The following is a 13,428-nucleotide window of genomic DNA, read 5'->3' as shown; positions in this document are numbered from 1 at the left end:
TTTTTCTAAAACTCTTTTCCCCTTTCCGCTCTGTGTCTCTGCCTCCTTGTGTGCGTCTCACTGATGCACTCTCTCTTCTTCTTCTTCTTCCTTGATGTTTCTTTCTGTTTGTCTCTTGATTCATTTTCACACTATCTAGCACCGGTTTTGATCTCACTATACCTCTATTTCTCTCAGTCTTTCTCTCTCTCTCTCTCTCTCTCTCTCTCACACACACACACACACACACACACACACACTCAAACTGTCTCTCTCCTCCTGGGTTGCCTGCAGATCCGAGCTGGCATGTCTCTCAGTAAGCTGCAGAGTTACAGAGCTCCTTGATTCATCTCAGCTATCTGGGTGACCCATTTCTACACAAACTCAAACATTTTAAAAACTGTGAATTGAAGTACTGTAAAGTGTTTTACCACATCAGTTCAACACTACACCTATACTACCACTATAGATCTATACATCAAGTCTTTTCACATTCAAAAATGGAGTACAGGGGCCTACATGAAGAACAGACTAAAGACACATAAAAACCAAAATCCACATTGCACATTTCAACACATTTTCCTTTTGTCTCTGACGCCACAGAATAAAACTCCTCTCTTTGCCTGTAGAAAACTCCTGCAACAATTCCTTTCATCACCAATTGCAATCAGTAATGGAGCAGTGGGAGCTCAGTTTACAAGGATGTATCTTCACTGGTGAAAGAACGACTAAGTTTATAGCTTGTAGAAGCAACCTCTGCTAAAGCAGACGATTTACCAATTCCCTCTAAACCCTTTGGTCCAAAGACACATAAAACATTATGCATATATCTGGAACTACTCAGCATAGTATATTAGTTAAGCAGCACCTGCAGTTATACAGCATTAAAATGCAGCGTACATTTTAATGCATTAATACTTAAACACTTCCCTTCTTCACAATGAGTATACATATATTTTGCTGTTCATACCTTTATGCTGTGCTTAAATATTAAGATTGTAATTGAGTATTTTTATATTGTGGTGTTGCCACCACTGAGAAAGTAACATGCCCTTAGGGGACAAAGAGAAACCTCTGGCTGCCATAGATCTGTTAAATTTTTCCCTGCAGGTGAATCTGAGGAGAATTCTACATATGCAAAGGAACACCATTTCAGAGGACAGATTTTAGGGTCCCACATTTTTCACTTTTGGGGTGTTTTATTGGGAGTTTGATGAGAAGATATATTTGTGGTTTTAAGAACCAAAAACCATCTCAATGTAGTTTTACATCTCCTCTCTCAGGCTTCTCTCTGGAGCTCTAGTAACAACAGGTCGGTGAGCCAATCAGAAGAGAGAAGGCTCTGAGCCTCTCTTCTGATTGGCTGGCTTCTAAGTGACAGAATAAAAATATAGCAGATTTAAGGTAAACACTCAGAGAAACCAAATCCTGCAAGGTTGGGTGGTGGGTCCAGGTGGGTCAGGCATGGGGCATGGCTGAGGGCAGTGACTGCTTCGTTGTGACATCACAAAGTTACAAAGAAGTCCTGACGGCTGGTTTTAAGGCTCAGTTTCTGAATACAGGCTGTGTGCATTTCTCTGTGGACTGAGCACTTTGGTACTTTCACAGTATTAATATAGAACCTAGACCTGCTTTATTCATGGACATCTAACTTTATACAATATGGGACCTTTAATGCAGTATTGGGTTAATGTCTGTTCCTGCTTTGTAAGGTTAATTGCATTTCTGCACAGCATAGTCAGTTAGAAATATCATCCCACTGTGCTGACTGATATGGTTGAATAACAGTTAAATTAACTATGAAATTCATTTTAGCCAATGGAATAAAAAATCATCCTATCATTCCTACTGGACCCGAGTAGCCCACCAGCAGGAACCACTATGAAGTACTAATGTTCTGTAATTGTAGATAATTGGGTGCCAGTGAGAAGACACCCCACCCACATCCCCACCCACCCACCACCCCTGACCCGCCGCTGAGTGAAACGTCGCCGGGCTCCACTCCACGTTTTTCCCCGCGCTCTCGTGAAGCGCCGTGTGTACGTTATAGGGAGAACAAGAGGAAACAACAGGGCACAACAAGCAAGAGGGGCGTGCAGAATAACAGGAAAAACGCTGTTGACAGAATGAGAGAAAACGCGAAGGAAAACGAGGCATCGGGACGTCTTTTCTTTACTGCTGCCGCTGCGTTCCCGGAGCATCTCTCCACCTTCACCGGAGGACGCTGCATCTCTAGTACCGCCGCTGTCTGCTCGTAATCCGCGCAGCCTCCTCAACTGAATCTCACTGTGATTATTACAACGTGTGACGGGGAGGAAGACGACGTGAGAGCAGGCTTTCAGGGAGCAGGAAGGTTGACAACGTTTAGAAGGTTTTCCCTGAGCATCTGCGAGGATTTTTCTTTTTTTTTTTTTCCTCTGCGCGCAGGGCTCCTCAGTCGCATCACTGCCGACTTCTGTTAGACGCAAAGGAGGGAAAAAAAAAAAAAAAAAAGACAGACTTGATAATCTCCTCTCTGTTCAATTATTTAAGAGTATCTGTCCCTCAAGCTCAACATATGCTGGGGTCTTTGTTTTACATCTCCTGTGCATGATCTTAAAATCAGGCGAGAAGTGGCGCTGACACGGATGAAAGCCGATGGCCAGGCGCCCCGAATTTTCTCAGAAGGGGGATGCAACCTAAAATAACCCCGGTGCCAAATGGTAAGAGAGCAGATTTATGACACCAGATCAGTATAAGGGCTCAACATTGCAGTAACATCTCTGTGGCTCTTTTCTGTTTATTTTTTAAGGTCCCGGTTGCTGAATTATCCCTGCAGCTTTCCGCACATCGCGAGCCGAGGGAGCCCTGAATCTGTGACACGTACGGCTTCTCCGGAGACTGCCACCCCCCTCCTCCTCCTCCTCCTCCTCCTCCTCCTCCCTTCTCACCCCGCCACCACCACCACCACCATCACCACCACTTGAGGCCCCGGACGTCGGTGACTTTTTAATGGCTTTTGTGTTCAGAAGATGGAGGGTCTTACTGGTGCTGAACGTGCTTGCTGTTGCCGGGTTCATGACTTTTTGGGCCAAGTGCAACACACGCAGCGTCCAAGCCGCCGGTCCGGAGGCTCCGGCTGACGGGAAGAGGCCCCGGGGTAACGGGACGGGGCAGGGGCCCAGCATCAGCCATGAGGTGCTGCTGAAGAGGCTGAGCTCGCTGGAGGACGTGGTGTACAGGCAGTTAAACGGTAAAGTGCAGAGTAACATTTAAACTGGAATAACATGTCAACCTGATTTCCCCCTAAGGAATCTGAAACAGAAGGAAAAGTCAATGCTGCCTGACTTTCCCCTGACTTTCTCTTGGGGCCCTGACCTGAAAATGTGAGGAAGAAGTGACTGAGGCTCCCTTAATATTGTCTATTGTCTCACTGCTCTCACAGAGCCGCTCACTCTGTGCAGACACCTGTCACATTATTTCACTTTGACAAGATAATGCACTGTGCTACAAATCCACTTCCCTGGCCTTTGAAGAAACTGTCACCAACTATCAAGAACAGAGCTGTGCCAGCCTCTGCAGCCAGGTAGCCAAGATCAACAATAAAATGTTAATTAATTTGCATTAAGACAATCAAGTGTCAAATCTGTAGCCTATTTAAATGGCTGATGTAGATAGATTAAGCTGCTCTTTTTACTGCAAGGTTATCCAACATTTATGAACAAAAGACCACAGTTTGAACTCTGCTTTGCTGTCCATTAGTAATGTTTTTTGCAGTTGACTGAATTTCCATTCAAGTACTGTGGTACTTTATGTGCAATGTTTTCTCCCCTCCGGGGGAGCTCAGAGGTCAGAGGTCAGGGTCGACTACAGAGCAGACGCTTTTTGGGATTCAGTGCCTTCAGGACACTTCAGCAGGATGTTTGCCAACGCGGAGGCTTGAGCACAGCTTGTCACATTGAAGGATAGTCACTTTAATCACTCTGCCACCCACAAATACACCAAGTCACACTGAGAAGAGTCTTATTTTATCCCTAATTTGAAACAGTGAACGCCTTGAAGCTTCATTAACAGCTTGCAGCCTTAAAATGGAAAGGTTTTTCACTTTCATCATCAAACAAAGGATTTCATTAAGCTTGTTTTTCATCACTTGGGTACACAGGAACTGCTGACCTCATTTAGAGCAGGAAGCCCCAGACCAGGCCTATTTTACACATCCCTGATTTTAAAATGTATGTATGTATACTGTGGGTGTTTTGCGTGAATATGTGCCAACATTTGTCACATGTTCACAGTTTTGACAGCTGCTGACTACACACTGTGCATTCATGTGAGGTTGGCGCTGTGATGAGGATGAGGAAGCAGGCTATTAGCTGTGAGCCACAGAGTGCGTTACTTAGAGGAGAGTGACTCAGCCAGACTAAAGGATCCTGACATGTAATTTTCCCTTGTTTGCCTCGCCCAGGTCTGTCCAAATCTCTGGGCCTGATTGAGGGCTTCGGGGGTCGGGGGAAAGGCGGCCTCCCTGCCACGCTGTCTCCAGCTGAGGAGAGCGATGCTAAATTCCTGAGGGAGAAGTACGGCTACAACGCCTACCTGAGTGACAGAATCTCTCTGGATCGGACCATACCGGACCACCGGCCCAGCAAGTGAGTTGGAGAAACTTCAAATTTCACTTTCTAGGTTGGTGCTGAATAATGTTCCCCTAGTGGTATTTAATCACACATAGTCCTGGTTTCAAGATGAACTCTGTCTAATTGGTGTCTGCCTCCGCCCAATACAATGGAGATGAAAGGAGTTTTAATTTTTATGGTGCTAAAGGTGCACAGCTTACAGTTTTCAACCGTTCACAGTGTGTTCTGTACATTCACCAGACAAACCAGGACGCTTTTTATGAATAGACATGTTGCTGATGAGTAATTGAAATGGAGCGGAGTGATGGCTGATGCGGAGCACCGAAGTCCAACTTGCATTAGCTGATTGGCATCAGCTGCTTCATTCAGCTTCACAATAACTGGATCATTCACAGCTGTGTGGCAATCAGTGGACAAGTCACGTCCAAGCACATTCACACAAGTGTAAAACACAGCCATTACAACCTGATGGCTCTGCTGATTCACTCAGGCCAGCTATAAACTGTATACTATATACTGTGTGTTTAGATAGATAGATAGATATATAGATAGATAGGTAGACAGACAGATAGATAGATAGATAGATAGATAGATAGATAGATAGATAGACAGATGTTTTTTTATATTTATTAAATTTTCTCTTTTGCCATTAAACACTGGGATGAGCGCATGAGCATGCATCTTCTATATAAAAGTCCAAAACTTGCACGCTGAGTTGCACAAATTTGGTTTGGTAACCCTTTTCACTGCATTCAATGCATCAATTTTTGCAGTTTTTTAAGGGACTTCACCTGTTCCTTTTAATCTCTCTCTCTCTTTCTCTCTCTCTCTCTCTCTCGCTGCCTTTTACTCTCATATTTGATGAAGTTGCACTATCCGGCTGGCTATTGATCTGCAGGCATGTGTGCATGGACACAGAGGTCCAACTGTACATACACACACACACACACACACACACACACACACACTGCTCCTCCAGGTAGCTCTGTGCATTGTAGTGTGTATCTCCACGCATGTTGCAGGTTTTCTCCATAAATGCTCCTTGAAAGAGCGCGTGTCTGTCCCACGTCGCTGGTTAAGCAAGTAACAGCCCCTCTATTTGAAAGTCAGTGATTATGAGAAACCCCTCGACCCATGGCTGCCACCAGCTGTGTGTGTTTGTGTATGTGTGTGTGTGTGTGTGTGTTTTAGGGGATGGTGGGGTGGAGGAATCAGAATCCACTGCTCTCATTTGTCACTCGGGGGGTCTTTTATGTTGCTGGGATCAAAGTGGCGTGTGAAGCGTGTTGGGGTGTGATATCCTCAAGCTTAGCAGCAGCATGTAAACTGGAGTCTGAGGAGTCTGCTGTGTTTGGCTGAAGGTCCCTTTACACTGCAGAGCCAGAGGTGGTGTTGAAATCAGAGAAAGGGAGAGCGAGCGACCGAGAGATGAAGAGACACAAAGATCAAATGTTAAACCCTAAGTATAAGAGAAAAAACACTGTAGCTTTTAGGATGTACTCTAAATTTGCTCTTTTAAGGAATATTATTGTTTTGTCCAAGTCTAATGATGCTTCAGCTGACGAGCTGACTCTTACAGTGAGATTAATAATGAGGATGTGACTTGAACTGTGAAAATGTTCACACTCTCACACCTTGTAATCATTCATGCTGCTCTCTTCTACATGCTACTGCTGTTACTGGTTGCCCTGATTTGCACCATCCGTGCCTCCTCCTGTTCTTACTCATTACCATAATTGCTGTGGCAATCCTTGCCTTGTACATTATGTACATGTATTCCCTATATCACTCTGATATGTATCTGCCGGGTGGGTTTCTCTGCAGACTCCTAGAGGGGTTTTTGATACGCTCCCTTCACACTGTGGCGCTGCTGCCTGCTTTCACTTGGGGCGCTTCTTCAAACGCGGCGCCTTTTTTCTGCAACTGTTTATTCTTCTGTCCCAAAAAGTGAAATAAGTGTCGTTTTGAAACACATTTTTAACACACAAATTACCATCGTTATGTTTGTAAGATATAGAGTCTCCTTCATGTGAAAAGTTAGGTTTCTAAAACCTCAGGGGTTTCCTATCAAATCACTTGAAACAGTCGAATAAAAAACTTCATTTGGTGGCAAATATCACTGCTCTTCATGTTTAATCTATTTACAGCTATGTTGGCATCTGTTTCCTGCCAAAGAAGCATCATCTGACCTCATGAATTTTCATTAAAATCGCTGGATTAATTATAGTATTTCTCATAATTAACATTTCATTTCCCATGGAAATAAGATTGTTGATAAAAGGAAAGAAGACCAAAAAAAGGAGACAAGGAAGGTGTTTTCTCTCTTACTCTTACTAAACTTAGAGCCAAAGCCTCACCCTGCCCATTTCCTCCTCATCAGAGCGGTTTAAACAAACCAGCAGTAAAAATAGGCCTCCTGTCTGCAGCAGACGCTCTGTGAATAGGCCAATTTGGAGGGAAAATAATCCATGCGATTATAGTTGAACAGGAAGCAGCACGTGGTTGCGGCCTTTCAGCTTCATCAAACAAGATGTGTCAGCGGCTCCGTGGAGGCAGTTTGGTCTTTTACAGCGATGATGGCGAACAAGTGAAGCGTGCAAAGCCCCAGAATGCAGCACGCTTCACAGGTACACATGAAAAGGTTTTTATTTTAGAGCTGCTGTGGTGTGTTTGCGTGTCTCTCTGCAGATGCAGAAAGGTCAGCTACCCGAGGGACCTCCCCCAGATCTCCCTCATCTTCATCTTCGTCAACGAGGCTCTGTCCGTGATCCTGCGCTCAGTCCACTCAGCTGTCAATCACACGCCGGCACACTTGCTCAAAGACATCATCTTGGTGGATGACAACAGCGATGACGGTGAGTGGAGATGAAATATTTCCTATATCTCAAGTAAAATATAGTTTTATCCCACAGAGTACAGACAAACGGGAGTATCAAAAAAGGCTCCCAGCATGCCTCTGGCTTTGATACATAGCCTGAACTCTCACTATAATAACGGAAGAAGCAAGTGACAAACAAACCAAAAGTCTAGTGTCACTTGTTTGAGTAAAAAAAAAAATTACCACGCTGAAATACTGTTTATTACATTTAGCTCAGAGATGGCTTGATCACATTTGTTCTGTAAAACGTGTGCAAAGACACAGCCAGCAACCACATAGTCTGCCAGCTATACCTGTCATAAATGCTCCCACTAGATTTTACTGTGAAGCGCGGCTTGGTTGATTTGGGTTGGATGAAGACTGGTAGGCAGGTGAGGAATGGCGGAGCTGAGGTTCTGGGATGGAGGCTGCTGGGCCGCTGTGGAGGCAGAGGGGCAGGCAGGCGCTGAGAGTGCTGGATCCACCGCCGAGAAGAGCAGGATGGAACACGAGCCCTGGCAGGCGGACACCAGGGGAATTATCCTGAGGCACAGGGAGACAATAGTCGGACTGAAGTCAAAAACGCAAGGAAGCAAACAAGTATGAACTAGAAGGCCTCGGCGTATACCACGAAGAAGACTGACTGGAAATCTGGGGTTGAAGCACTGCAGGGCCGATGAGATGATGGAATGTAGGTGTGCTGGCTGCAGCAGGCAGGAGGAGGAGTAGAGTGGAGCTGAGGGAGATACACAAGCACACAGAGAGAGACAGACAGACAGACAGACAGACAGACAGACAGACAGACAGACAAGAAGATACACAAGAAAAGGGGAAAACAGTGGGAAAAAAAAAAAAGGGAACCCACCTGGAGCCTTGACCGGGACCACGACACCTTCAAGTAAACCTCTCTAAGACTCAACTCCCAGTCATCCCAACCATCCCGTCTCTCCATCATCAGCTCTTCTTCTCTGACTATGTTGTATCCGTCAGATGGCCGTGAATCTTTGCACTGTACAACATCATAAAAATCAGGCCTTACCTGATTCAGTACACCACCCAGCTCTTAGTCCATCCCCATGCTGTATGAAGCTCACTGCACACACAGACACGGAGATGAAGGGGCTGAAAGCAGCTCATAGACTGCACCAATTTTTCATCTGGATTGTTTAATTTTTCTGCAAGCAAAGATTTATGACATCAGCAAAATGTAACAGATGCTGTAATGAAATGGTGACCTTAAAGGAGTAGTTTGACATTTTGGGAAACACTGTTATTTGCTGTCTTGCCAAGAGTTGGATGAGAAGATTGATCCCGCTCTCATGTGTGTACAGTCAATAGGAAGCAGTGGCCAGCAGGCGGTTAGCTTAGCTTGGCACAAAGACTGGAAACAGGGAGAAACCCCTGGCTCTGTCCAATGGTAGCAAAATCCACCCAGCAGCACTTCTAAAGCAAACTTATATCTTTGTTGTGTACAAAAACTGAAGTGTAAAAGCATCAATTTGCCATTTTTCTGTGTCAGATTATTTATTGACTCTAAGTAGTTGCCAAGCAACCAGTATAGACTCCTGGAAGTTGCACTTCTTATCCGATATTTAACGGACAGATATGAGCGTGGTATCAATCTCGTCATCCATCCCTCTGCCAGAAAGCGAATATTCCCCAGAATATGGACAACTAACAAAAGTTATGATCTGTACGACAGAAAAGATCCTCTGAACATATAGACTCCTGCAGATCTGTCATCATTACCACATGTAACATAAGTACGTAAGCAGCATCCCAACTCTTTTCCATATTAAAGAAATATTTGCATAATTTGTCTCTCAACTCTCGCATACAAAGTGTAGCATAACAACATGCTGCGCATCCCAAACACAACACAAAGCCTGTGTTCATACTTGTTGCACATGTGTTACTTATGAACATGCTGGTTACATTGTGTTGCTAATGTGACAAGAGGCATCAGACTTGCAACGGTGCTTCGTTGGCACGACAAGGTGACGAGCGTCTCCTTGACAAAAGCCGTGGTCATTGCTTTTGAGGAGCAGCATTTGCTGAGGTGACTTATGAGGTGCTGAATTTTCTCAGGGCAGACGGGCAGATAGAGGTGGAGTGCCACAATTGGATGCCACAGGAGAGATGTCCCCGTCTTATTTATTGGGCAGGGCTGCCAAGTCGGGCTGTGTGAGGTGAAGGGACAGAGAGAGAGAGAGAGAGAGAGAGTGATGACAGGAGGGGAAGGAGATAAGACCAGGCAGAGCAAAAAGGAGAGAGGAGGTATGAGAGAAATAAAAAGCAAGGGGCGTTTGTGTTGGGGAGAAATTAGAAAAGAGGGGATGATACTAAAGGAAAGAAAGGCAGGTAAAGGAGTGGAGGGAACCAAACGTTTTGAAAATAAGCAAAGTCAAAAGGAGAGAGGAGGAAGAAGAGAGAAAGAGAGATGAAGAGGCATCTGAGAGAGAAAACCAGGCTATTAGAGAAAGTGGCGGAGAGAGAGAGGGCACGGACGAGAGACAGAGAGGCTCTAAGATTAATGAGGTCGGACAGACAGGAGGAGAGAGAGCGTACGAGGCAATGGATATCCGGAAGAGAAAGAGAAGGCGCAATCTAACACAACGGAAAGTGAAGACGAATAACGAGGAAACAGGAAGAGAGATGAAATAGCTGGGGCTTTAAAGGATAAGCCCATTAATATCCGATTTCTCTTATTGTCAACAAATCCCACGAAGAGACCAAAACCAACAATGTGTTAGTGTGTCACTCAACATTTACCGACTTCACTACTGTGCTACTCAGCCCAAATATGATTGGTTTTCTACTGACGACATAAATCTTTAAAAACATGTCATAAATACATCGTTTCATTTTCTAGAAAGGATAAATAATTTCATAAAAGCAAATCATACTCAAGCGGGATTTAGTGAATAGTAAAACAGTGCATTTGTTGGGGACTAGTTTCAGACACCCTTAAAGGAATCAGGATTCAGGTTTATTACAACACACACATACATCTGGTTCAATTACATTGAACTCACCGAATTGATTGCTGAGATCTGGGTGTGTGGTAACGTGCCTAAAAATAAGTCTAAACGGGCAAGAAACGCAAACATCCTTCACATTTTACAGACTCGTCTCCTGGTTCAACGTTAACCTACTAATGTTGGTCAGAAGGAGGATTATTAGTGACCTTGCAGATGCGCTTAGTTTTAGTTTGATAATGCAATACAGTGCAATGGTATGACTCATTTATGCGTTTTTATAGTCTCTGGAGAAGGTTTACAGAGAAGTAGCTGTATCAGCAGGCTTTGACTGCACAAACAGTACTTCCCATACGGAAATGTAATATGTTCATTCATTTAATTTCCAGAAAAAAAATATATGTACATACAATAAAAACGTGTAAAAAGTATTTATGAAACCTATTAGAAATTATAACTAGTTCATATATTGAAATATCTGTCTAGCACATACAAATGTACTGTATGTTATGTATGCATGCTTATATTGTAGACATATGTTACATAAATATATATCCATCCCAAAGCCTGTCAACATATGTTGATGTTATAAACAGTAGGGTCCAAAAGACACTTACTTTCCAGAATGGGAAGAGACATGTTTAAAATGAATAAGAAAAACATCTATAAACATATAGAATGTTTATAGGTATGTTGTTTATATGAACTCTGTCAATCATGATATCCAAATCAATATTATTACTGTCTAAGACTCATCAATGACATGTTTAAATATGAATTAGAAATTAATGAGGAAGATTAGTCTATTTTGATAACTGAGGTTCGAGTAAACTACGATACAATATAAGCAGGCTAGTGAGTTGTTAAACATCACAACATGATGGTCACATACAATAAAGGTAAGAATGAAATGAAACGTGCGGTCATCATATACCTGGCAGTCTAATATCACACACTTCCATGCTTAGTACTAGGCATATATATAACTCTTATATAAGTATTATCGATATCATATATATATATCTTAATATATGTACATATGCAAATTTTACTATGGGTATGTCATATATGTTATAAACTTATATTTAAACTATATATATATATATATATTATGATAATAACATCCCCTTGTAGGTGAAATATATGACATCACTCTCTAGGGACATATATGTCATATATTACATTTCTGTATGGGTTCGTATAAGCAAGTTCATTATTGGTTTTGGTTTTTTCATTAAATTTGTTGGCAAGACAAAAACTTAGACGGATCGTGCAGCCATTATCCTTTAAAAAGTGTTCTGTGGCATAGACACAAGCCAGCAGTGTCTCCCACTGACACTGACATGATTGGCTGAAAGAGCCATCTATCCATCACAGAGGGGAAGAGATTGCAGAGGCAGGAGGCAAAACAATAACACTCACCACTCTCACTGTCTTCGTGAGCTGCCCCAGCTCATGGCTCACGTTGTACCACAGCTGTGTGTACACAGTGTGATGTTGGTGTGTGTGTGTGTGTGTGGTGTGTGATGGTGTGTGTGTGTGTGTGTGTGGTGTGTGTGTGTGTCGGCAGGAGAAGAGAGAGAGAAAGAGAAGAGACACAGCATGGGGAATGAGTTTGTATCCAAGGGTGTGTGTGTGTTGTGTGTGAGTGAATAGGCAGACAGAGAGAAATAGAAAACACACGAGAGGCATGAGAGATGTGTTTTTGTTTGAGGGAATTTTGAAGCGTGTGTGTGTTTGTGATGCAGAGGAAGACGGTTGTGAGTGTTTGGGTCCAGGCGGGAAAGGCTGATGAGGTTGATTGACGAGAAATCAAAGGTGGAAGCAGACCCGTTGGCGCTCAGAAGCCCACAGCACTTTCCCTTTTGGTGTGTTGGAGTTCCTTGTTGGAGCCTCAAAACAGCAACACAGAGGAACAGAGCTGAGAACACAAGACCGCTCGTTCTCTCTGTTTCTCGGGTGTGTCATTATTTTATCAAAAAACTCAATCATTGTGTGGCTTTGGTGGAGGCTTTTGTGAGGTTGTTGATATGTGTGTGCGTCAGTCCTGGGTGATGTAGAGTTGACAGTAGTTTGGCATGCATACGCACGGTCAAGTCTCATAATGCCTCAAGTTCTTCACCTTGCGTGTAATTACAAAAAATCATTTTATCTGATTTATCATTTCAGTATTCAGTTGATTCATTTTCTAAATATATACACATAGTTTAATATTGTTAACTTTAATTTTCTTTGGCGCCAGGTAATAGGTCAATATTGCTTGTGTTTTTGTTATTTCCAAGGTGCAGCAACAGCAAGTAGAAAGATGTATTAAAGTAGAAACTTGATGTATAGTGAGTGTAAAGAGTAATGAACTATGGAGCTAATGCAGAAATGAAGATTTATATCGGAGTTTGCAGGATAAATTGAGAGAAGGTTCGTTTTAGAAGAACTGCTTCACTTAGCTAATAGGGAAATCAGTCGTTGCGAGCCACCTGTTTGTTGAGTGTTGACAGAATATTACACAGTCATCACATGATTACCAGCCAGGCAGACAGCCTTGCAGTGTGCAGTCCCACGTTTAGGCTGGATGTGCCGTTGTTTTCTGCATTTCCAGAAAGAAGGAAAGAACAGTAAAGGAAATTAATTTTAAACTAAACCATTGTCTGGAAGCCCTTTTGTTGTGTCCAAGTGTGCAACATGTCTCCAGTCATAGAGATACAGTTAAGTCAGCCACTTCAGCCAAGCTCTTTAGGAGCGATATACATATGGTTAGGTCAGGATATTCAGAGAAGTAAAGTTGGGATAAGTGTGTAGATTTACAAAATTGTAAATGCCTTTTGTGAAATTTTGAAATGGCAAACACTTGTCAGATAATGTAGGTTGGTTGGCTCTTTCTTGACGACAGCCAGAACTAAAATGTGATATTTGAGTAGCTGGTAGGAGAAACAGCTTATTCTTTTATCCTTTATTTAGGAGTTCAATGGGGTTCAGAGAATCAAACTACTTACAGTGGCTCAGC

General features: G+C 43.1%; 1 protein-coding gene across 1 annotated transcript in view; it reads left to right on the top strand.

Annotated features, from left to right (window-relative positions):
- Positions 1-2,871: 2,871 nt before the first annotated feature.
- Positions 2,872-13,428, top strand: part of galnt17 (polypeptide N-acetylgalactosaminyltransferase 17) — a 19,832-nt gene continuing 9,275 nt past the window's right edge. The window contains exons 1-3 of the mRNA XM_022738555.1: positions 2,872-3,211; positions 4,424-4,607; positions 7,281-7,447. Coding sequence (XP_022594276.1) covers positions 2,971-3,211; positions 4,424-4,607; positions 7,281-7,447 — 592 coding nt within the window. The 5' untranslated portion in view covers positions 2,872-2,970. The remainder of the gene's footprint in view (positions 3,212-4,423; positions 4,608-7,280; positions 7,448-13,428) is intronic.

The sequence above is a fragment of the Seriola dumerili genome, unplaced genomic scaffold, assembly GCF_002260705.1.
Source record: "Seriola dumerili isolate Sdu_G_001 unplaced genomic scaffold, Sdu_1.0 BDQW01000036.1, whole genome shotgun sequence".
Classification (NCBI taxonomy): Eukaryota; Metazoa; Chordata; class Actinopteri; order Carangiformes; family Carangidae; genus Seriola; species Seriola dumerili.
This window is presented reverse-complemented; position numbering and strand designations above follow the sequence as displayed.